At 37.7% G+C, this 24,283-nt stretch overlaps 4 protein-coding genes across 5 annotated transcripts; 1 reads left to right on the forward strand and 3 right to left on the reverse strand.

Moving 5' to 3' along the window:
* Window positions 1–766: 766 nt before the first annotated feature.
* LOC139119247 (uncharacterized) lies at window positions 767–5,053 on the reverse strand. Of its 2 annotated transcripts, none has more exons than XM_070682945.1 (6): window positions 4,872–5,053; window positions 4,193–4,534; window positions 3,493–3,558; window positions 2,644–2,796; window positions 1,842–1,971; window positions 767–1,598 (listed from the first exon to the last, which is right to left on the reverse strand). In XM_070682945.1, the coding sequence occupies exons 2-5, from the start codon at window positions 4,388–4,390 to the stop codon at window positions 1,843–1,845; spliced, it is 546 nt and encodes a 181-aa protein (XP_070539046.1). In that variant the 5' UTR covers window positions 4,391–4,534; window positions 4,872–5,053; the 3' UTR covers window positions 767–1,598; window position 1,842. The 2 variants fall into 2 exon arrangements, with proteins under 2 accessions (XP_070539046.1, XP_070539045.1); XM_070682944.1 differs by having other exon boundaries at window positions 4,801–4,947.
* A 284-nt stretch (window positions 5,054–5,337) lies between these two features.
* LOC139119248 (uncharacterized) lies at window positions 5,338–10,069 on the reverse strand. Its single transcript, XM_070682946.1, has 6 exons — window positions 9,759–10,069; window positions 8,811–9,074; window positions 8,291–8,356; window positions 7,830–8,003; window positions 7,147–7,266; window positions 5,338–6,664 (listed from the first exon to the last, which is right to left on the reverse strand). The coding sequence occupies exons 2-6, from the start codon at window positions 8,997–8,999 to the stop codon at window positions 6,650–6,652; spliced, it is 564 nt and encodes a 187-aa protein (XP_070539047.1). The 5' UTR covers window positions 9,000–9,074; window positions 9,759–10,069; the 3' UTR covers window positions 5,338–6,649.
* Window positions 10,070–13,477: 3,408 nt separating this feature from the next.
* LOC139118148 (zinc finger CCHC domain-containing protein 7-like) lies at window positions 13,478–15,579 on the reverse strand. Its single transcript, XM_070681442.1, has 2 exons — window positions 15,346–15,579; window positions 13,478–15,158 (listed from the first exon to the last, which is right to left on the reverse strand). The coding sequence occupies exons 1-2, from the start codon at window positions 15,577–15,579 to the stop codon at window positions 13,809–13,811; spliced, it is 1,584 nt and encodes a 527-aa protein (XP_070537543.1). The 3' UTR covers window positions 13,478–13,808.
* Window positions 15,580–15,849: 270 nt separating this feature from the next.
* Window positions 15,850–23,546, forward strand: LOC139119249 (leukocyte elastase inhibitor-like). Its single transcript, XM_070682947.1, has 2 exons — window positions 15,850–16,105; window positions 19,576–23,546. The coding sequence occupies exon 2, from the start codon at window positions 19,580–19,582 to the stop codon at window positions 20,996–20,998; it is 1,419 nt and encodes a 472-aa protein (XP_070539048.1). The 5' UTR covers window positions 15,850–16,105; window positions 19,576–19,579; the 3' UTR covers window positions 20,999–23,546.
* Window positions 23,547–24,283: the final 737 nt, after the last annotated feature.

The following is a 24,283-nucleotide window of genomic DNA, read 5'->3' on the forward strand; positions in this document are numbered from 1 at the left end:
TACTAGTACTTGTTAGAGTGAGGAGACGACTTGATAGCATTACTAGGACACCCTCTTACGCGAAGGTAAAGTGTATCCATGCACATTGTGTCAAATCCATGCCAAAATAACAATAGTCTATTTTGCTGTTATACACTTTAATTTAAGATTTAACATCTCTCTCGAATTTATATTTACCATTCTACTTTCAATTTTACAATTCGACAACACCAAACTTCTGTTTTATAATTTAACATAACGATTTTCTATTTTTTTATTTTGTTGTTTGAAATTCTACTTTACGATTCAACACTTGTCTTGAAGGTTGATACTTGACGAATGCAGAAGTCACACCAGTCGCGTAACGCTCAGACATACAGAGTTGACCGTCATGAAGCGGAATGTAGAACAGCGGAATGCAAATTCAAGACAAATGTTTGGATGCAATACGAAAGTTAGAAAAGGAAAATAGAAACTCGTAATTTTGGCATGAGATGCATCATTAGCACACAGTCCCTCCAGTTAAATGGAGAGACTGTGATTCATCGAATGTAATAAACCTCCGAAGATCACCACTGCTCAAGTACACAATATGAACCTACTTCTGTTTTCATTGACACGATTGATCAGTGATCCATTTAAAGTTGAGTTACCATCACTGAACACTACACAAACAAATTTCGTTATTTCAATTGAACCTGTTCTTCTTGTACAAGGAATCGTACACATATCCAGCGCTTCCAAAGTGTTCGATAAAATAAAAAGACACTACTTTAAACAGAACAAGTTATTTGCAGATAAGCTTTATTTCTTATGTGAACTCAGATACAGTATATATAGGATCTCTTTCTGATGGAACAATACACTACCCTTCGAGTGTAGACACCAACTTCAAGTACGTCGTGTGCGTGCCTCATAGAAATTCATCTATGATAATCGCCAAAACACATTACAGTTTACAAGATCAAGACAGCATCACAAGTTAAAAGTTTGTTCTATATAGGGATCATTCACTGGAATATCTGTTTATTTTTTTTATTTACACTGCCTCTGCAGTTAAGGGATGTTACAATGTATTGTGGGTAAAATGGCAAAAGGGCCAAAACTATTAGCGACTCATGTATCATTCTTGTTTAAATGACATACTCGCAGTGTTTTGGCAAGTTTGTACTTATCATAAATGTGTCTTGCTCTATCTGGTTAACGTAGTTTAACACAATTAGCTTCAGTTTTTACCCTGTTATCCGCTCTTTATCAATGTGTACTATGCTAAATACTGTAAAAAGGAAATATAATACATTTGTAAATTTCATCGATATGCAAATTATGTACAAGGCTCACTAGCCTATAGGCAACCAATGCTTGTTTTCCTAAGTTCCCAGAATTCACTTTGTTTAACAATTGCTGTCAAGACTTCCTTTAATCAACATGTGCTTCTGCGCAATGGCATTTCAGTTGTACCGTTCTCAACGTTAGGAAGTTTGTTCCATTGCAAATCTGGTTTGAGAAATCATTTTGCTGACTTTGTGACTTCAGTATCTGCATTCTAATTATCGCTTGCATATCATTATCCCAAAGCAATGGTGTAATTTTCTTCAGGATGTTATAATTCACAGATCCTGAAAGTTGGGACAGATAAGAGAAAATGTGAATTAAACTTAATATAATTATAATAATAATATTTTATTGCTTGCTTGTAAATATAGGATTTACATCACATTTGTAGCAATAAAAGTGTGATATAAAAATAAGTTCAAATTTTTAATTTTTTTAATATGAGAGAGAGAGTGAGAGAGAGAGAGAGTGACAGACAGACAGACAGACAGACAAAGTCGTATTAACACATTTGTTTGGGTGTATACCTTAGGAATTGGCCGGGCTGACTTTAGCACCGCTGCAAACACCCTTGCAAGACAGAAAGCAGCACACAAGACTCGCAAAGAATCCACCAGCAGCACAAAGAAGGTACAGTCCGTCAATCACCAAGGGATCCTGAAATTATGAAAAAGAGCGATGATAAAGATTACATGCTGAATTTCCCCTTGAATCGTCATTCAATGTTAGCAATTGCCTGACTGAACATACGTACGTTGTACATACATACATACATACATACATACATACATACATACATACATACATACATACATACATACATACATACATACATACATACATACATACATACATACATAACACATACATAAACACACACATACATACATACATACATACATACATACATACATACATACATACATACATACATACATACATACATACATACATACATACACACACACACACACACACACATACATACATACATACATACATACATACATACATACATACATACATACATACATACATACATACATACACACATACATACACACATACATACATACATACATACATACATACATACATACATACATACATACATACATACATACATACATACATACATACATACATACATACATACGTACATACATAAACACATACATAAACACACACATACATACATACATACATACATACATACATACATACATACATACATACATACATACATACATACATACATACATACATACATACATACATACATACATACATACATACAGGGAAATAAGTCTACGTTTATATCATACGTACCGTAACTTTTGTTTGTTGGACATTATTACCATAGGAGTTAGAAGAAGTTAATGGAGACTTTAAAACCAGTGTCAATACAGATAGTGTCTTTTCAATCACGAAAACACTGGACATGAAGAGAGTGAATGTTGACGAAATCATCAACGAGACAACCTGTAATACAAAACATGCCACAAAAGTTGGTCATTCTCGTCTGGGCAAAATCCACAATTGTCAGTCGTTGCGTTTTCTTGAGAAGACAACGGAGGTGCATGGCGGCAGAATTTTTTTGTTCGATTTCAAACCGGTATCATTTCTGGACATTCCTCAGTCTCTCCCTAAATGCAGCAAACCAGGTATGGAGAAATAGCCAAGCCATGAAACAAGTCAGCTACACGGTTTACGATGAAGCGTTGAGAAATTGAAATTACGATGTCAATGCCAAAACATTTTGCGGATGATTACCATCATGCAGCACACCAAGAAACACACTATATCGGTAAAAGAAAGAAGTCGTCTGAAATACTCAGCCGCGTGCGGGCGCTCACCGCTTATGCACTTAGCTACCTCAGACTTATACACTACGACCATTGACAAAATTGTCTGTGCTACAACTTAGAAATAGCTGAAACAATCTGTTCAAATTTTCTCATCAACACCAACGAGAAAAACATACCATAAAAAATACATTACCTATTAAAGTAGATAGAAAAATAAAACAAATAAACGCGGTCGCAATAAATTCCCGGGTGGATGATAAAGAAATTGACAAACAAGTAATGGAGTTCATTCTGTTTTTTCTGGGGGAACTGTTACGTATGACAGGGGGGAACTGTTATTTATGACAGAAAAGTGATACTGTCGACTTACAACCGAATGGGACTCCAGTTTCGATGCAGCAATGGCAAGCAGTCCTGTCGCCACTAGTAGGAATACCTGTTAGAGACGAAATGAGTCTTCAGTATAATACTCCACATAGGATTTATTCGTCACCCAATCAATGACAATATTTCGGCAAAGGCAAGCTGTTTGTTGTTCAGGAATGCTGACAGCACAATTTAATTCAAGTCTCCAATCATGAAACTCGTCGAAAACACACAAAATATAATTCATCCTGTAGACCTGCGCAGTTGCGTGTAAATGTGTTTGTCTGTCCATGTCTAACTGTCTGTATGTATGATTGTCTGTCTGTCTGACTGACTGACTGCCTGTATGTCTGACTGTCTGTCCGTGTGTATGTATGTATGGACACATAAATACAGACAGACACACAGACACAAATATATTAAAATATATGTATATAATATAAAATATCAATAAATTATACGCACACTTACATAATATGTGTATACATATATGCACTATACACGCAAACGTAATCACAATGTCTACACACAGATATACATGTATATACATATACGCAATCTCTCTCTCTCTCTCTCTCTCTCTCTCTCTCTCTCTCTCTCTCTCTCTCTCTCTCTCTCTCTCTCTCTCTATGTAAAACCATCCTTGCTATGTGAGTGAGAATTTTGTACTTGTATATCTGTGCATATATGAGGTATATACTCACAAACACAACAGTAACAGTATCGATGAAGTCATTGACAGACACTGTTGAGATACAGATAATAGTTTGACTCGTGTCCAGACCAGGTATTGGCACGTAGCAGTAGATAGCCATGCACATCAACAAGAGAAAGTACACTATCCCGAAGGCGAAGATGATGAAACCGCAAAGTTTGGAACATGTCGGATTAACTGGCGCCATCTTGTTCCTGCGTGGACTTATTTATGTTGCAACTTTTTATTTTCTCTGTCTCTGTTTGCGATGTGGTTCCGATGAAAACTTGTTAAAATCAGTCTTTTTCAAAAGTAAGAAATCGCACGTCTTCGGTGGAAACGTACACCATTTCTAGAAAAAAAGATATTAATTATGTTAGTGCAAACGAGGTTTCCTATAAAGGGCATTGCTGCACTTTTGGTAAGGCCATGATTCACATGGCGCAGCGTACATGTTTTGCTACCGTGCGAAACTTGTAAAGTTATCCGTTGCGAGAAATACGTGTACAGCAATTACGACTTGACATGTCATTTTCAGATCAAAATCACATTACTCCAATACTTTTCTATCTTCTAAATATTTAAGTAAAACACGTGCAAAAAAGTGTAAAAACTTACAAGTTCATGTAAAAGCGACAGTGGCAAGATTCGGCTCTGAGCTCAGCGTATCGCTGACAAAGAAAACTTACGTCATGTAGATTGCACTGTGTATATGTCACCTCTAAACAGTCCGTCATTGATGTCTGGGGCTGCTACATTATGCACACAGCTCCTCCGCGACGGCTTGTTTTGGATGTATGACCATGACAACAGGACAACACTTAGGATGTATCTAGGAAAAGTTGTATAGGTTTTCCCATCACCTCCTGTACGGCGCCTTTGTCTTGTGTGGCCCTTACGGACCCTTAATGTCATTCTGGCTCCGTTGACATCAGCTTTGGACAGTTGACCATTCATCACTTGACAATTGCGCATCGCCTGTTATTGTGTTCCCTTCAAAGGTATTTGGTCAACAGAACAATTCTGTCGACGTCGATTCGATGTCGCATTCTCATCGCGTGTAAGTTTAGGTTTTCGATTCCGTTGAAACTGCTGAATTTCAGAATGTCACCTTGGTAACAAACATACAAAGAAATAGACAATGGGAAGCACAAGGGAGATGAGCACTGTTTTATTACAGAAATCACGTAAAAAGGTCAACGAGGTGAACATGACTTACTACAAATAAGTACAATGGCGATAGAATCTTTTGTTCCCGTTGTGTGCAATTTGGAGGGACGTTTTACTGACGAATTGACATCTTCAAACCCGACTTGAACGTTTTAACATTTTTCTCTCTCTCTCTCTCTCTCTCTCTCTCTCTCTCTCTCTCTCTCTCTCTCTCTCTCTCTCTCTCTCTCTCTCTCTCTCGTTTTCCATGAGAAACGTGTATGTTAGGACTAATTTTGTATGGAACGAAAACTACAGCAAAATTTGCAGTATGTCAGACTTCTGTGTGATGTGTGGAGTTGAGTTAAGAAATTAATATGATTAGTCAATAAATGGCTGTCAAGCTTGCTAATTATAACCAATCAGGAGACAATTTGAAAATGAGAAAAATGACATGGAACACACTAATGATGCAGGAAGAGTTATGGTGGCAAAATGTGTGAAAGAAATGTTGCAAACCCCATCTATAAATCTCCCGCTCTCATCGGTATAGTCACAGCGTTTCACACTGCCAGTTAAACACAGTAATATTGGCGACATTCGTGTCGCGAATTATCCCTTTTCACACAAACTGAATGGATAGAAATAGGCAAGAGCGTAGTCTAAGCTGATCAGCTAATATGAGAAATTAAACATAAACATAACAAAAAGCCCATCAATATTTTGCACTGAAAAAATACTTTATTTCATGAGCACTTACAAATGACGTCATACAACTTAACCTACAAAAGTTCACTGACAAAGTCTAGTTTTACACAGTCTTCTATTGATAGTGTAAAATTTAAATAAATTTGTCATCGAAAGTTATGTAAATGGTTCAGCTTTACCATTAAAAGTGTGAACAAAAAATTCAAACAGAAAACAACACAACAGGTGAAATTCGTTCTCCCTTTGATGCTACCTTAATTTTTTATCAAAGGACAAGTCTAATAATAGAAAGTATGAGTTCTGGACAAACAGAATTGAGAACAATGGTTGCCCGGATCATTCAACATGAGTGACGGTGAAGGCGTATCTTTTGACTATAGTTCGTGTGTTTGCGTCTGTTGGTATGTCTATTGTAAACATTTCACAAAGCGATGGGTGTGTGTATATTGTGTGAACAGTGAGTTTCATGAAGGCCTGCTTGGTCCGTTTACATCTCCATTTACGGTAATCACGTCTCTCCGCACAACTTGGTGTACATCCGTGATCAGCGTTCTCATGTCGGGAATGTAACCAAATACATGATATTTCGTTGCCTAACGAGGTCTGCAGTTTAATAGGTATAGCCCTAAAATAAAAGAGGAAAAAGAAAACCAGACGTAAATAACTCAAAATAAATGATGGATAAAAATAATAACTCAGTAATGAATCAAACAGAAATGTAAACCATTGACAGTTGGACGACAAGTGTTAATCTAATCTATCTAAAATGCATATTAAAATATTGCTGTTGATACATGAATTCTAGTCAGGACGAATCTTCAGTCACCAACCTTAACATTGCCCATATACAGGTTGTATCGACAAGTGTCGCATAAAGGACAACTTATTGGAAAACAGATCAAACGTTACAGCGTAACGGAGTTTTGAGTGACTTAATAATAACTAGGCACAAGAAAATATGACGCAAATTACAAACAAGATTCCGGTCATCTTTTACAACATTTCATAAAACCCAAGTATCATTTTATTATTTTTGAATTGGATTACGATAATATCCCCATCATTGAGCATGAATGAACTCATTTGCCAGGCATGCGCAATACTAACCGAAGAATTTGACTTCGGTCGGCAGCAGACTCCGCAGCAGGCAAGGATGGAACAAATCAAGGCAAACGAGAATCCAGCCAGAGCACAGAGCAAACCTAGCGTATCGACGAGAATGGGACTCTGTAAGATCAAACACAATATGCAAAATGACGTAAAATGGACGAAGAAAAGCATGTTAAGTGAAATTAAATAAATTTGATAAAATCCAATGTTGAAGTTTTCACACTCGAATTAAATAGCGGCATATGCACATGCCACTTGAAAGCAACAGATGGTTATGAACTCCAGCTATCCGAACTTGAATCATGTTCACAAGTGAAAGTTATCCGCCAAAATATATTTTTGATTTGCAGCACAACAAGTTTGTAAGTCATTGTAAGTCTGCATGTGAATAAATTTGGGTAGATGTGGTATATTACATGTAGTTAGACTGTGGTAACTCAACGAGAATTCATCAATTCTAACGACAACAAAACACTATATACACGGTCTTACGTCCAGAATCATCACGTCCTCAAGATTCATCAATCTGCTGTCAACTAAAATTTATGTTAGCCCTGCCGTCTCTTTTCTATTTGGCATAAGTGAATTTCTGACAACGAGAGACGAGAGTGACGCACTTAAACAGAAATAGATATTTAAAAAATACATCTGTAACTAGTAATACGTTGTCGCATAGTTACCGTCAAGCTCTGGACGTCATCAATGTTTGACAGTGCCTGACTGTACACTGTGGATAGACCGCTAGTACCAGTGGCGTTGAAGTTAGTGAGCGTGGCCAAAGTGACACATTTCTGAACTATGACCATGTTAGACATCAAAACCGCCAAAACGGACAAAACCATGAGTGAAGCAACCTAAAATTCATAAACAAGAATAACTCCACATGAACATTCATCATCGAGTAACTTACGACATACAGACTAAGAAAATAAGTCATTTTCGGTTCGACCAATATACTTTTATTTCAGCCTTTCTCAGTTGATGTCTATTGCCCCATCTCTCTCTCTCTCTCTCTCTCTCTCTCTCTCTCTCTCTCTCTCTCTCTCTCTCTCTCATCGTGTTTGTCTGAATAGTTTTAAATTTGCGAAACGCCATGCATTTTGAAAATAGGAAGATACCAGCATTAGAATATCGTACTTACGAGGGATTCTGAATCCGATTTCGCTGCCGCGAAAGCCAAGCATCCAGTCGCAACTAGAAGCATAATCTGTCGATGAAGCAAAAGAAACAATCTTTAAAAAACGGCTGTTTCTTCATGCTACTGCATATCAACTAATGTAAAATCACGTATAATTAATGTGATTTGTTGCTGGTTTTCTTCCAGCAAATTCTATCAAAATATGACGATTTCATCTCAGCAGTATGATTCTTCCCAGACTGCTACGTCATCGTGAACCAATCAAAATGTCCATACGTTGACTTTTAAACTACTCCATTGTTACTCTAGCTGCTGTTTACTGAACTCGAGCGGGTATGATTTTTAATAACTTTGTATTTTATTTGAGATTGGAGAGATGATGATGATGATGATGATGATGATGATGATGATGATGATGATGATTAGGAGGGGGGAGGAAAACGGTCATTACTTGTATGGGAAGAGATGGGTTGAGGTGAGTAGAGGATATAAATGGTTCATAAATACATTTTTCAATACTTACATATGTCATTGTGAAGAGGTCAACGAAATCAAACAACGACTTGGCCCTAGCACACAGAGCTGCATTTGGTGTGGTAGCCGGCGTAAAACAGACGATCATCAATGCGACCAAGAGAATGAAATAAACAAAACCAACGCCGAAGATGAGAGCTCCAAAACAATTGGAGCAACACTTGTTGACCGTCGCCATCTTGGCGCTTTGGATTTGCCGGATTTATTTGGTGGCTTCTTTCGGATCCCACAGGGCAACGAGTAAATAGCCAACCTGGTTGTGGAAAAAAGAACCAACCAGACAAATGTGAAAATGAGTGCTGTTGTGTTGGAGTGACATAAACGCAGTAAACGTTGACAGAAACATTGACTGCACTGGTGGTAAGACAGCAAAAAAGTGCACAGTGTCTGAAAGATAGGCGCAAACACACGATAGATGAGCCAAAGCAGCAACATGAACTTGTGTTAAATCTAAGGAAATTAGAGACGTCTACACGTTACTTGTAAATCCATATATATTCAGGTGTGATTACAAATAGTTGTGAGTATAATATAGATGCAATGCTTACGAAGGTGAAGCTATAACGCTGAGGAGTCACCTTACGTATTCGCATGAGAGAGAGAGAGAGAGAGAGAGAGAGAGAGAGAGAGAGAGAGAGAGAGAGAGGGTGTTTGCAGAAATAATTTGAAATGTTAATTATATTGCAGCAAAGAGCAGCGATTACATACAAGTACTAGTATACTGGTCAAAGAGATTTTAGTAACATTTTGGTTTTCTTTTTTGTGAACATCTTGGTGATCACACGATTAAGGCGTGATGTGCAGAACGTTGAAGTAACTGATTTTGTGTGACTGTCCTACTACAATCGTAGTTCGTTTGTCTAGTTGACGAGCAGTGAGTCTGGTACAGTCACTGTTAAGCTTTGTAAACATGTGTCGCTTGAAAAAAACCACTCACCGACTTCTTTGTTTCACTGTAATTGGTCTTGAAAAACGACCAGCTTCTTGATATTATCTGAAGAAAGAAACTGGAACGGATTCCTTTGTAAATTTCACTCAAAACTGAGTGTAGCTGCCGACTTGTCCAGAGTTTCGGTCACTTTCTTTGAGGCAAGAAATATTCTACCCGGAGCAACATTCGTTCTTGCAGCGACATCTGTTGTCCTCACGCTTGTTTGCGCGTTTACACCTTGGCCACAGTCCAATTGTACGGTTGACAATACGTGTGTGTCAATACAGGAGCTTGTCTGACCTCATGAGTTCACATATATGAAACATTCGTATTTGTTACCCGGTGTAACTTGAAAATCGTCATCATGAGGTGGCGCTGTCCAAAGATGACATTCGATTGAAAAGCAGCCTGAGACACCAATAGGACAACGATCGCGCCCTTTGGTTATGCGAATCTTGAAGTACTCTTAATTAGAAGAAACAATGGGACAACTTCTCCTAATTTGGCAAAGCCCTCGGGATTTTAGCACACTGTACAAAATAATGGCAAAGGTATTTGCAAAGCAGTTGAAGGTTTTGAATCCTACTTTCCTCAGAAACATACCGAAAGTAACGGCCAGTTTCACCTCATCTTCATCACCACAATCGTCGTCATCATCATCATCATCATCATCATCATCATCATCATCATCATCAACCACCACCGTCATTACCACTACCATCGTCTTCGTCGTCATCATCATCATCACCGCCACCATCGTCATCATCGTTTCGGTCGTCGCCATCACTACCATATCATCAAAATAATTGCAATAGCTGTTTCTAAAGGTCACCTTATTTACCAAAGCAGCAACTGACGGTAAAATCAGTTGGTGGACCAATTATGTCTCGGTAAAGCTTGCAACCAGTATATATATATATATATATATATATATATATATATATATATATATATATATATATATATATATATATATATATATATATATATATATATATATATATATATATATATATATATATATATATATATTATGTGTGTGTGTGTGTGTGTGTGTGTGTGTGTGTGTGTGTGTGTGTGTGTGTGTGTGTGTGTGTGTGTGTGTGTGTGTGTGTGTGTGTGTGTGTATACACGTGCGTCGTCAGGCAGTATTGCTGACGAATTTTAGTCCGGATTGGCATTTCCATTACCAATTGCATTACAAATAACATTGCGTGGGGAGACGCTGCACGCACTTACAAGCTTCGCGTGAAAGTCAAAACACTCTAAAGTTAAATGTAATTACCATGAAACTAAAATCAATGCGACATCAAGTGATGTCAATTAACCGCATGCCTGTCTTTACATTTACACTTCACGATCTTTTGCAACATTTTGATTCAGTGCCGTGCCGTGATCACTCTGTTCATTCGTTGTCAATTACACTAATCATGTAATGCAATCGATGGACACATTGTTCTTGTGTGCTTTGATCGACAATAAAGCGAAAGTAAAGACAAGGTACTACTCTGTGAATTTGACTGTTTTTGTGATGCAATGTAGTACAGTTATCGCAAGATTCCAGTAGAGAGCGACAGTGTCTCTTCAATGTTTTATTGAAAATCGACTAAAACCAACATTAGAATACAAAAAGTGTGAGACCTTCAGAAGTGGGAGTGCTGAACACATGATTGCGATGGTTTGAAATGAAGTGCTCAGTTTCGTGTAACTGTGATGGCTGGGCTGACACATTTCAGCGAAACGAGCTAATGCATTGGTCCATGCAAATAGCCAATTCGGTGATCTCTTCCTAACGTGACTGGCAGCGTACAATCGTTGGTGGCGCACTTTTCCTGAGGCCAGAAAAGCTGGCGCCATGCAATGACCGGGATGCACTGGTATTGTATTGGCTTGAGTAATTGGTACATAAGTAAAATAAGAGGTGATATGGTAAATTTCTCGTTGAAAATTGGCAAAACTGTTTATACATACAAATAATAGATCATGTGTCTACCTATTTCTCCAATACCATTTTAGGCTGCCTTCAAAACACGGGGGAGGGGAGGGGGAAAGAGTCAAACATAAGTTCTCTGATTTTTCAAATGCCCCCCCCCCCCGGTAACAAACTCAAATGCGTTCAAATGCCCCCTTCTGACTTGCTATAATTTTGAAATCCCCCTCTAAGGGACTGGGCAGTGATTACAGGGGGGGGGAGGCCAGTGTTTGTTTGGGGATGGGACATGGACTGTTTTGCTCAACCATTTTTGAAACGTCATGAAATTTCACGCATGCCTTTGAGGGAGGGTCATCATTTTTTGCACAACTATTAGAAGGCAAAATCTGGCCGATATAGCGTAATTTATTATTATTATAAATAACAATTCATTATACATCCCCAACATCCTCTTTCATTTAGTTTCATTTACAGTCAGTCAGTCACAAACACAGTGACAGCACCTGAAAGCATAATTCAAGCCGAAATATATACAACCATACCAAAAATACTCAATTTTCTTTTTAAATAGAGGTCAATTATACAGCGTGACAAAAAAAGAGGAGAAGATACACTACAGTTAATATCCTCCCTATTATTATCCTGCATGGTGTAAAACTGAAAGTAAGTCTGTTGCTGAAGGATGACAGATAACGATGGACAATCACCCTTTCTAATAACCTCTGCAAAGTACAAACAACAAAGTATGCACAAACTAGGAGTCTCAATGAATTGGTGTGCTTCACAAGTAGAGGACATTCTGTGTGACAGCTTCAATGTGCCATTTCAAGGGTTAGTCAGTGCAAGCCAACAGGAACTTATTGTGACACATTGCGGAACTCAAAATTAACCTCTTCACATGATAGTCAAAGGGGACAGCCATTTTCAGAAATTGGTAGTCCTGAGAAGACATCTGGTAGTCTCCATTTGCCTCATCCGTACATTTCAAACTATACAATATTATTATTCCAGATGATCCAAAGAAATTAATATCATACACTAACATCATATTTCATGTAGCTTAATTTTAATCCATTCATCAAGCCAGCCAGACAACATCATTATGAAAGTGCATGAAAGCACTTCCGAAGTCTAAAATTTGTATACAACTATATGATAATATACTCAATTTTTTTTTGTATAGGATAATCAACAGGTGTAAAACAGATAAACACGAGACAAAAATAAACTTTTTCGTCCATACCCTCCACGGTTTATCATTATGAATGCCCAAAAATTTAGCATGAAATTAAAGCTGATGATCAATTGATCATTATTGTTCAAATTTCACTAGGTTCACACACAATCACAGACTGTTGTTTGAAAAGAGTCTGTGAGCCAGCTTGGAGCAAACACACACTATGCAGCTGTATATAGTGGTTTCATTCTATGACACATGTGAGTAAGGAAAGCGGTAGTCCACTGGGACAACAACTGCCAGAAATTAGTCCTCCCAAGGCAAGGTTTAGTTGTCCTGGGACTTCTGTTACCTGTAATTTCAAGCTGTGACATTTATTCCACAAAACAATGCAAACATCAGTGGCATGTCTTGGTTCATGTCAATCTGATTAAAATCACATGTAGAGCACGGCGATGTCTACTTACGCCTATGCGGTATTCTCTTGCTGTAGTGAGAGGCGACAGCAAGAGAATACAGCGTACTCGTAAGTAGACATCACCGTATTCTACATCTGATTTTAATCAGATTGGGTTCATGTGAAATGTGCACAGAGATGGTAATGCACTGACAAACTGAATTCCATTTTTTATTGAAATTTACAAAACAATCTCAAGTTCATATTGTAGAATACATTATCATTTTATTTTTGTAGCAACCCATTCAATGGTTTAACAGTCTCAAGGTAACATCAAGCATAGTAATACAAAGTTAATTTTTGGAGTTACTCGTGGCTTTGTGAAATTTATGCTGTCTCCTTCAGGAACATGCTATCACCACGCCTGATGGCAATCATCGGTGTTAAACAAAGAAAAGTAAAGACACATGAACTATGAGGTAAATGGTATAGCATATTGATGTCTTTGGATCTGCATCAGCCCAGGAATCTTTTTGTTATTCATATCCTTCATTTTTTTCTGCCTTTAAAAAAGCCTCTCTTTGACATATAGCTATTGTGGTCTTTGCCATACTCAACTTTTCCATTCCATTTAGAATCTCCTTTTTTTCTTTTCTTTGGCATTGGTTTAAAAGTATTCCTTTCATGTGTATACGATGTGTGTTCATAGTGATCTTCATATTTTCTTTTCTGTCCCCATTTCTGTTGTTTATTTTTCTTCTTTGTGTGCATTGGTTTATAAGTGTTCCTTTCATCTGTATACAATGTGTGTTCATAATCTTCATATTTTCTTTTGTGTCCTTGTTTCTGTTGTTTATTTTTCTTCTTTGTGTGCATTGGTTTATAAGTGTCCCTTTCATCTGTATACAATGTGTCTTCATAATCTTCATATTTTCTTTTGTGTCCTTGTTTCTGTTGTTTGTTTTTCTTCTTCGTGTCCACTGGTTTAAAAGTATTCTTTTCGTGTGAATACGGTATGTGTTCATGATGATCTCCATATTTTCTCTTCTCTTCCCACTTCTGTTGTTTATTTTTCTTCTTAGTGTCTACTGGTTTATAAGTATTTCTTTCATCTGTATATGATGTGTGTTCATTATAATCTTCATATTTTCTTTTGTGTCCTTGTTTCTGTCGTTCATCATTATTCTTCGCGGCTTGATTTTTACGCCAGATCTTTGCGACGTAATCCCAATTGTCATATCTGCATATAAATGGGGTTGCAGGAATAGACTTGTGCATTCTATGCCCGGTACATTCATGGCCTAGATGTCCCATTTTGGCACAGTTGTAACAATATATTTTTCCCATCTTTTTCTTTGTGGTTAGTCTTCTTATCATACCCGGTTCAGTAGTGGCGTGGAACTGGCGCCATATGTCAGGACACTCCTCACTGTTGTGGCCCTTAACTTCGCACCTTTTACAAACTGCATGGGCTGTCTTCCATGATCTTTCACGGCAGTACCTCAGCGGGTGTCCCGTTTTCTTGCATCCTTCACAGATTTGCTTTGGGCATTTCCTTTCTGTGTGACCCTGCCCCGCACACAGAAAGCACACCGTCACTTTTCTGGGACTGGAACAGTTCCGTGACAGATGTCCATTATTACCACAATTGAAACATCTGATGGAAGACTTTGAAGTGTAGTATCGCTTGGTTTCAAAGGAAATTCTACGTCTGCCCTCAGAGTTTTGAACATTGTTCACAACATCTGCAGGATCAATGTTCCACTGCCTACCAGACGATGCTTCATGAGCAGAACTGGCATCATCTTGTACACTTTTGCTGGTAATTGCAGCACCAACTAGATTTGTCTGCAGTCCATCATCATCGACTGTGAGAGGCAGAATCCAGAACAACCCATTCTAATTCACTATCACTCGACAAAATGATAATCTCAGGCTGCTTCTCTTCTGATGCACACTGCTTGAACTTTTCTGTTCTTGATTTACCAGAAGATACTGAGTCAGATTTAGACAAGTTCTCGTCACGTCTGACATTTGATTGGTGGAATGAGCTGGTTTTGGTTGGCAGTTGACCCCGTTTACTTGCCTTAGGTAGGCTGCTTCTATCAACAATTTTGTCATTGTTCAGAGGCCGATCTATGTGTCCAGCTGTTGCGTCATCAACATTGCTGTCCTTCTCAGTGCATTTGATTCTCCCCGAATAATGTATTTCCTGGTACAATTCTTCTTCGATTTCATCATTAGTCTCTTCCTCACTGTCACTGATGAGACCGTACATGTCACATTCATGATCTTCAATGAAATCGTAATCAGTGAGCATGATTTTTGTTGTGCCAAGGGCAAGGCTTTGTAATTCAGTATGCGGTTACCTTGCACGTATCCTGTCAAGTGTGTCCTCCCTTGAACTTGAATTATCAATCACCTCCGCTCACATTCGAGAACAACAAATACATAAGCTGCTCCACATCTTTGTAAACTTTAGAGTTTTCCGACAACTTCGGGTTCAACCACGTGGAAACGGAAATACGCTGGCTCAACATGGAGGATTCATCAGCGGCCGGAATGATAGCAGCGCCCCCTACGGTGACCCGACTGCGCGTTTGAACTGTAGTGCTGCATGTCGGGGCGTTTCGTTTGTTGATAAGGTGCCATGCCAGACGACCCATACGCGTTACACGTCCTCAAAAATGACGTAGTTGTCGGAGTTACGGTAGTGGTTGCCTATTAATGGATCTCTCTTTTCAATAAGTTTGAACATTTGTGGTCGCCTGGACGACTCTTTTGGGATTGCAAACGCAAACGATCCAATATATAGTCGCGCTGGAAGAAGCGCTACCAACTCGAACGTAAGTTTAAACGTGTTCCACTTCCACAGTGTTGGACGGACGTGCACATCTAATTTGTATACAATGTCCAATTACAATTTTTGATGGGTTATTTTCACCTCTATATTGCATCGCTGCCATGTCGTGTGTTCTGCCATAAGCACGTAAGCTGCCGCACTTCCCTAAAAATACAACAAGAGAGTGGTTCGTAGTACCAAACTGCAGTGAACTGAATATTCATATCCGTAGCCACGGTCCGTAGCAGAGCTTAGCCAGGCCTCATCTTATTCTTTTAAGCCGTGGCGTTATATTTTCATCTTTCTGATCATGTAGGCTCATATTTTCACATCTGGGGTTTTTATCATGAACAATTTTGAAAACGTATTGCTTTTTTTGTATCTCATTTTGAATATTCACTTTTTATGATATTTTTGTCCTGATATCATGATGTGTGAATAGTCAAAGATTACACAGGATCAGTAGCAAAACATAGAAACTATTAACACCAGCATTTCAAAGTAATTTTCGCTAGTTGCTTTTACCAATAAAGTAAACATGTCCCGGGTTGAGTAGATTAACTTTGTATGTCCTACTGCAGACTGCTGTATCTATCAAAGGAGAACGAAATAACCCAATAGTTATAATGTATAAAATATTGTATATGTATTTCATAGAGGCCCTGTAGATGTCTGCATTGATAGCCTTTCACCTAATCAAACACAGTTTTGAATACTGGAGAGTTAAAATCTAAACTGAACTGAGGTTGTAAAATGGTTATCATCTCAAATGTAAAAGGAAGGCACTAGCAGTATTTGTGTTTGTTAGGACCTGAGTTTTGGAGGGGGGAGACGAAGGGAGATTGGCCAATCATCATTTCATCACTTTACAGTGATCTCCCCAGGATTTTCTGATAGAGTGGCGGCTAATATGCATAACAATAAATGCAACTGTTATGGTAATGAGTTTCTATTGTTTACCAAAAATTATAGAGTGGCGGCCACCACTCTATAATAGCTCTGGGGAGAACACTGCTTTATTTTGACACTTCCAAAGTTATGTTTTATGAGGATGTTTGACATCAAGTGCAATATGTTTTGATTACCATGCATGTGTTTTAGCAATTCATGGTCCTTTTCATATTTTCAAATTTTTCTGAAACAAAATGTCCTGTTGATGCAATGTTTTCCTTTGGCTAAGGGCAGCTGTACAGGCAGATGTCAGTGAAGTGCAGACTTAAACTTTGAAATAAAGTTTTCTGTATAGAGTGAATTCTCAGAAGCAGGGGATATCTCTGAATTGACTGATCAGTCGATACTGATGGGCCAACCCTGCCATCCCCATTTCCTTGCTTAAAGTCCAACTTTTGCCATAGAAAACAATGGAATTGGACCAAACCATTGAGGTGAAAGGGTTAAGAATGATATGTAGTCCCTGAATGCATTGATATTCAAAATACAAGCCAATAAAAGTGGAATGATGAAGTCCACTTATAGGTGAAAGGTCATTTAATGATTTGCTGGTATAGACATTTTCAAGTAGGCCAGCACAAACAATGCAAACCTTACTGTAGGTTTACTGTTGAACTACAAGTTATAGCAGTGTCATACTGTTCTTGATAATTCTATAATGAGTAAAGAGGTTTTGACATTATTTTCTTCTTTGCTCATCGGTAAATCGTGTTCATAAATTTTATATATATATGTATATATATATGTATACATATATATATATATATATATATATATATAATATATATATATATATATATATATATATAATAATTAGCTCGATTGAGATGCTCTTCTCACTATTGCGTATTGAGACTGACAGAAAATTGAAAATGATGCAAATGAAAGAGTATGTTTACTATGTGATAGTAACGAAGTCGAAAATGAATATCATTTTGTTTTACTTTGTACTTTTTTTGATAACTTGAGGATGAAGTATATTCCTCATTATTATTTCAGTCCACCAACAGAAAGAAAATTTATTTCTCTGATGACATCTGATGATCCAAATATAATGCAACGTCTAGCCGCTTTCACTTTTCACGCTATGAAAGTGAGAAAGGAGATAAATGATAATCAATTATTCTGAGTGTTTGTAAATATCATTTTCCTGTCAAATTTTTGTATGTTCGGGCGATGGCCTAGAAACTGCTGAATAAAGACCCACAGAGAATATATATATATATATATATATATATATATATATATAATATATATATATATATATATATATATATATATATATATATATATTATATAATATATCTTAGCATACTCATCATTGATATAGCCAGAAATTGGTTAGGCAAGGCAGCAACCAGAAAAATTTACAGTACACATATGCAGCATTTACAGCTGTGGGACTTGTATATAGCATATAGAAATCAGCAGAATTAACCATTAAGGCCAGGGACTTGATCCCGAGGATCAAGTTTGTTTTAGTCTACAAGAAGATTATGGAGTGTCAAAGCCTTTTGTTTTCCATTGAAATTCTAATCTCATAAGTAGATTTCCCTGCGAGACAATCTGACGCCGGCACAGGCCTTTAAAATTATTAGCTATACTGTGTCCTGTGTAAAAGGCATGCTGATAGATCAGGACACATTGTTTATGACTGCTGTCATGGATAGATTTGAAAATCTTGTTTGCATTCTTATTTAGCCAGACAGGTCAATGTTACACTGCACATAATGTGAGTAAAGATTATTTCCATGAAGGTTTGAGGAGTGATTTGAAGAGCTGTCCATATTATGATATTTGTACAGCTGCAGCTGGTAGAGGGCGCCTTTCTTAACATTCTGCAGTCAAACATCACCCTGTCTCAAATGACCTTGGTAACATACAGATTCCATTTTAAAGTTTTTCAACATATTCAATTTTATATTTAACACGCTTTGGTATTGTATTGTAGATAAAAAAGTTTATTTTTTCACAGGCCCGTACGTCGGTCGTAAGTGCCACTAGTGTTCAGTAGTGTAGTTACCTTTTGCTTTAAATTGAAGGTGAAAAAATTTTAATTCTGCCTTTCTCAGCTCACATTTGGAATTTTTCTAGCCCATTCATCTTTCCATTCATTGAATCACTGTTCACTCTTAACCCCAAAAGAACATAACCCTTTCAAATACACTTTTTGGTCGGAGGTCATTACGGGAAACCTCCATTAACTTAGGAATACCTGACTTCCCTAGAGGATCAATTTCACAGACCTGCCTTTCCTACAATGGCACTACAATGGCACCAGCTGGATTAGATAAACATAACAATGGAACATTCACACCTTGAGGGATTAAAGTCTTCTGTTTGTCACCCGAGTTGGTCAGGCAAGAACTCGGGTTTCAGGTACCATGCAAGTTAATGCAGCCTTCCCCTAATGTTGAGGGATTAGGGGTGAGAGGGAGGGGGTGTGTTAGTTGTGTTGGGCTGTATTGTCAAAGGCTACTTTATATTTACATGACATATTTGTTTGTTACTTCTATCACACAGAGCCATGCATAGAAGTCAAGGCCAAGGTCAGAGAAAGCCGGACTACTCCATCCAAATGTTGTACACTGGTGAAGATGATCATGAACTTGGCAAGAAGTACGTGAAGAGAAGACGTATTCACAAAGGCAGACTTTTCCTATTGGTCCTCTTCTTTGCGACCATTATTTATTTCTTCTTGCCGCGATCCAAGGTGGTTGTGACGTCTGACGCTGAACAAGAAGAGCGTGTCCCTGATTTGGACGTCGGAGAAGCCACCAGAGAGCCTGTGAATGACAAAGGACTTCCTGCCCTCACTGTACTTGCTGAAGCTGAGGAGGAATTTGCAATGGATCTGTACAAAGCCTTAACGAAACGTTCAAAAGCCAAAAACTTGTTCTTTTCACCGCTAAGTTTGTCCATCGCACTAGCCATGACCCATCTTGGCGCAAGGAGTCAAACTGCAACACAAATGGAAACAGCTCTGAAGTTTGACAAAGTGGGCTTGGAGAACGTACACCCAATGTTTCACATCTTAAACTCGGAACTCTTTAATCAAGAGCAGAGCTACATTTTGAAAAGTGCTAATAAGTTGTTCGGTCATGAGAAATACAAATTTCTTGACGACTTTCTGTCGTCATGTGAGGCGTATTATGGAGCAGCGCTGGAGAGAGTCAATTATGCAAATGCCGAGGCAGCAAGAAGTGAAATCAACAAGTGGGTGGAGAAGCAGACAGAAAAGAAAATCAAAGATTTAATTCCTCCTGGTGCCATTGATGGTTTGACTCGTCTTATTTTGGTAAATGCAGTTTACTTCAAAGCAAAGTGGGCCCTGGAATTCGATCCAAAACAGACTAAAAATGCAGATTTTTTTTGGGATAAAACAAACAAAGTCTCAGTACCCATGATGCATCTGAAGCAGAAATTTAATTACTATGCGGATCAGACTCTGAAATGTAAAGTCTTAGAACTTCCGTACAGTCAAAGTAACCTTAGCATGATTGCCGTTCTGCCAGATGCGCGTGATGGTATCGCAGCTCTGGAAGAGAAAACGACATCGGAACAACTTCAGTCATGGATCAAAAATCTCAACAAAGTAGAAGTAGAAGTCAGCCTTCCCAAATTTAAACTTGAATCCGGATTCAGCGTTAAGCCGGCATTGCAGGAACTCGGAATGAGAGACCTTTTCCTGGAAGGCGTTGCGGATTTGACCGGAATGACAGAGCCTAAGGAACTGTTTGTGTCTGATGCGTTGCACAAAGCATTTATTGAAGTCACCGAGGAAGGCACTGAAGCTGCCGCTGCCAGTGCTGTCATTGTGGCAATAAAATCAGCAATGGTTGCACAGCCTGTCTTCAATGCTAACCATCCATTCATTTTCTTAATACGAGACAATAACACAGGGGTGATTTTATTCCTTGGAAGGGTCCTCCACCCCCTCAAATAGGATTCTTTTCTTCTCCCACCTTTTTTTTCGCTGATAATGTTCCGTTTTTGTTATCATTCCTACAAAATTTTTTTATGTATTGGCTCGGCTTGTCAGCAAAACACTCCTATTGTATTTTCATCAAAATTAAGGAAATGGAAGAGCTTACTTGTTTACAATGACATTGTGTAAATAACCATGCCAAGTTGATGTTTTTACAGAAAAAAAAATAATTTTTTTTGTTAGTTTATATAATAATGTCTTATTTCTTAAATATCTGAAAATAATTTCTGTCAATGAAATAAAATTTATTTTGAGGGAAAGTGAAGTTGGAATATCTCAACAACACTTCGAAAACAGACATTTTGTGGTGAAGCCCATCATTCTTCCTTTGCTTTAATGATTTACTTCAGTGTAATTGCCAATACACAATGGTCAAGGAGTCCATCTGAGAAAATATGTAGTTTAACTTTATTTTTATATTTGTTGGGTGTTTTATGATAAATATTGAAGTAAGACAATTTCATTCTAACATTTGCTTGAAAATGGATTCTAGATATCTGAATCGCCAAAATGATGCAGTTTATTCATTGAAAATTTCAAGGGTTGGTATCTCCTGAAGCCTCTAAACTTGACTGCATTGAAAACATCACCTAAGACAAGCTTTTGAAACTTGCATTTGTTTGACTTTTTATACGGCATAAAGCAGTAAGATCAAATAATTCAGATGACAAGTTTTCATTTGTTGATATCTAACATCTCCTCTCGTCTTGGTTCTCCATTTTGAGGGATGCAATGGGGAGTATTGCTGTTCAGGTTATCGAGAGTCGCCTGATGGGGGCGCTGTTTCAAGCCATAGTTGATTTTTTTCAGGCAATATGTTGTCCATTTGGTTAACATCTTAGTGCCTTACAAACAGAAGAGATACAATTATCACCTATGTTATCGGCTCAAACAAAGTGAAAATGCTTTTCACAATTTCAGTTGTCAGTATGATTGATATGGTCTATTTCATTGAGTCTGAGGATGACAGAAACAAATTGTAGTAACTTTTCAATTTCCCCATATATTTTGAAATCCTGTAAATGTTGAAGTCCCCCAAAAGCCATGTCTCATATTAACCTATGGATGCTGTTGTGTAATCGATTGAGGCTGTATGACCATTGCTGTTTTATGCCACACTTGACAGCTATGCCACCCGTCAGCTTTTGTGCTTTTTAGGTGGTATGCACCTCAAAAGTGAAAGAGTTTTAAGTCTTTCACATTCAAGGCGCTTTTAAGGTAGCATGTGCCTCAAAAGTGAAAGACTTAAACGTTTGCTCAAACTTTCCGCAAGGAATCTCTCAACCGTTCTTTCAAAATCAAGAATAAAAATCGGGGATCACTGTGCAAATTTTGTAGAGGAGCAAATAACCCCAGATTTACTGATATTTAAAATTCAAAATGGCCGCCATCCCTGTGTTAACTCTATGGCGAAAAACAAAATTTTGAATTTCAAAAAACTAAGTTGGGGATAAGTTTTACATCAAGAGCTTTAACCCTTTTACCACCATGGTTTGTCCCAAATCCATTGTTTTCTATGGTAAAGTTGGACCTGTATACAGGGAACTGGGGATGAAAGGGTTAAAATGAACACCTACAAGTGGTATATTAGAAAAGAATTGTAAAAGTTTGAGAGTCAAAATATCTGTCCCCTAGGCGCATTCTATCTTAATGTAAAAGACACTTTAGATAAGCCAAATTCATCAGATCATCCTTTTGTTCAGAAGTTACCAGCTGATGTATTGATTTGCCAGGCCATCTTTATATTTAGAAGACACTAGTCAAAGTCCTGTTTTCATGAATCTGTCATGTTAAGAAGAGAATTAGTCTCTGGGTTTTTGATGAAAATATGCAGACAAACCTTCCAAAGTTGCAAGTTCCCAGCAAGTCGTTGCTTTAAATGTGCATTGTTATGGTGGCTGGGAGAGGGCATGCATGTATGTTAGCCTAGGCTTACTTTATTTTACATAGTAATGCCCTTTGTAACCTGAACAATGTTTTTGTGTTCACAGCTCATTACAATCAGACACAAACAAAGTACCAAATGTCACCAATAGAAGCAAGTTGTTTCATGATCTTCTCATAACCATTTTACCCAGGTTGCCTGCTTTTGAAATTGGACTTTGCACAAGAATATGACAGTGTACATCGTATATGTACTCATATTTGGCTTTGATACAATCAGAGAAACAATTTTGTTCCCTTTCAGTTGTTTAGGTCATGGAAAAGAAAGACCTTTTTCATTACTTCAGTAATGTGGATACATAATGTGATAAGGGTCTACTTCTTTCTTTATACACTATGCCAATGTTTGACTCTTTCACTCCCATGTCAAAGTGCAGAGGTCCAATATTGTTTCAGAAAACAATAGAATTGAGATAAGGGCTCATAACCATGCATTATTGATAGCCAAAAAAAAACCCCTATAAAGTGTTGAGGTATGTGTTTTCTTAACCATTCTTTTGGGAAGTATCCACATCCAAAACAGAATGATTAACTTTTTCAAATAAAGCAAAATTTAACATAACTAATGTCTCCAGCAGGAGTGATTTTGTCTCTATGTGCTTTTTGGCTCTGAAATATCACTTAATATCTTCTTCATGGCCAGTTACTGTAGATGACATTATCAGTGTTTGTCAAAGTTACACAGATCTCTGATTTCAAATGTTTAAGGTCCTTTCAGACATCAATATCTCTCATGGTTAGATTTTATTAGGATAACAAAGAGACAAAGCAAAGATCATCAGTTGTTAATATTGAAATACTGGAGGTCACAAACATGCAAATTTTGTACAGAGCAAACGTCACCAGTACAGTACCAAGGTCTATGATAAGATTACCGGCCCTTAAATGTCTATATAGTACTTCCTAATAAACTTACTTTGTACTTATTATGTATGTTGAAGGGCAGCTAGATAGCTGATTTCAAGAAATTTTATCAAGAGGAATTTTGACATGTCATATACTATTCACAAGTATCATGAATTATTTTGAAATCTTGAAGGGAAAATTACAAGGGGTTTGAACCACCCTCCCTTCATGATTTGCAAAGTGTCCCCACCAGTTTTCCCCTGCCCCCCACTTTTTTATAAGGAAAACTATCCTCTGTTCCTTTATCTAAAAGCTCTACACTTGACTGTAAATGGCTGAATACAACAAGCTGCCTGCTGAGGGGTTTTTCTGCCAACAGGAAACTCAAAAATTCTTGCCAGACGATACAAGAAAAATTTAGCCTTTTTGAGCCCATTATTAAAATGTAGAATG

This window comes from Ptychodera flava, chromosome 19 (assembly GCF_041260155.1).
Source record: "Ptychodera flava strain L36383 chromosome 19, AS_Pfla_20210202, whole genome shotgun sequence".
Taxonomy (NCBI): Eukaryota; Metazoa; Hemichordata; class Enteropneusta; family Ptychoderidae; genus Ptychodera; species Ptychodera flava.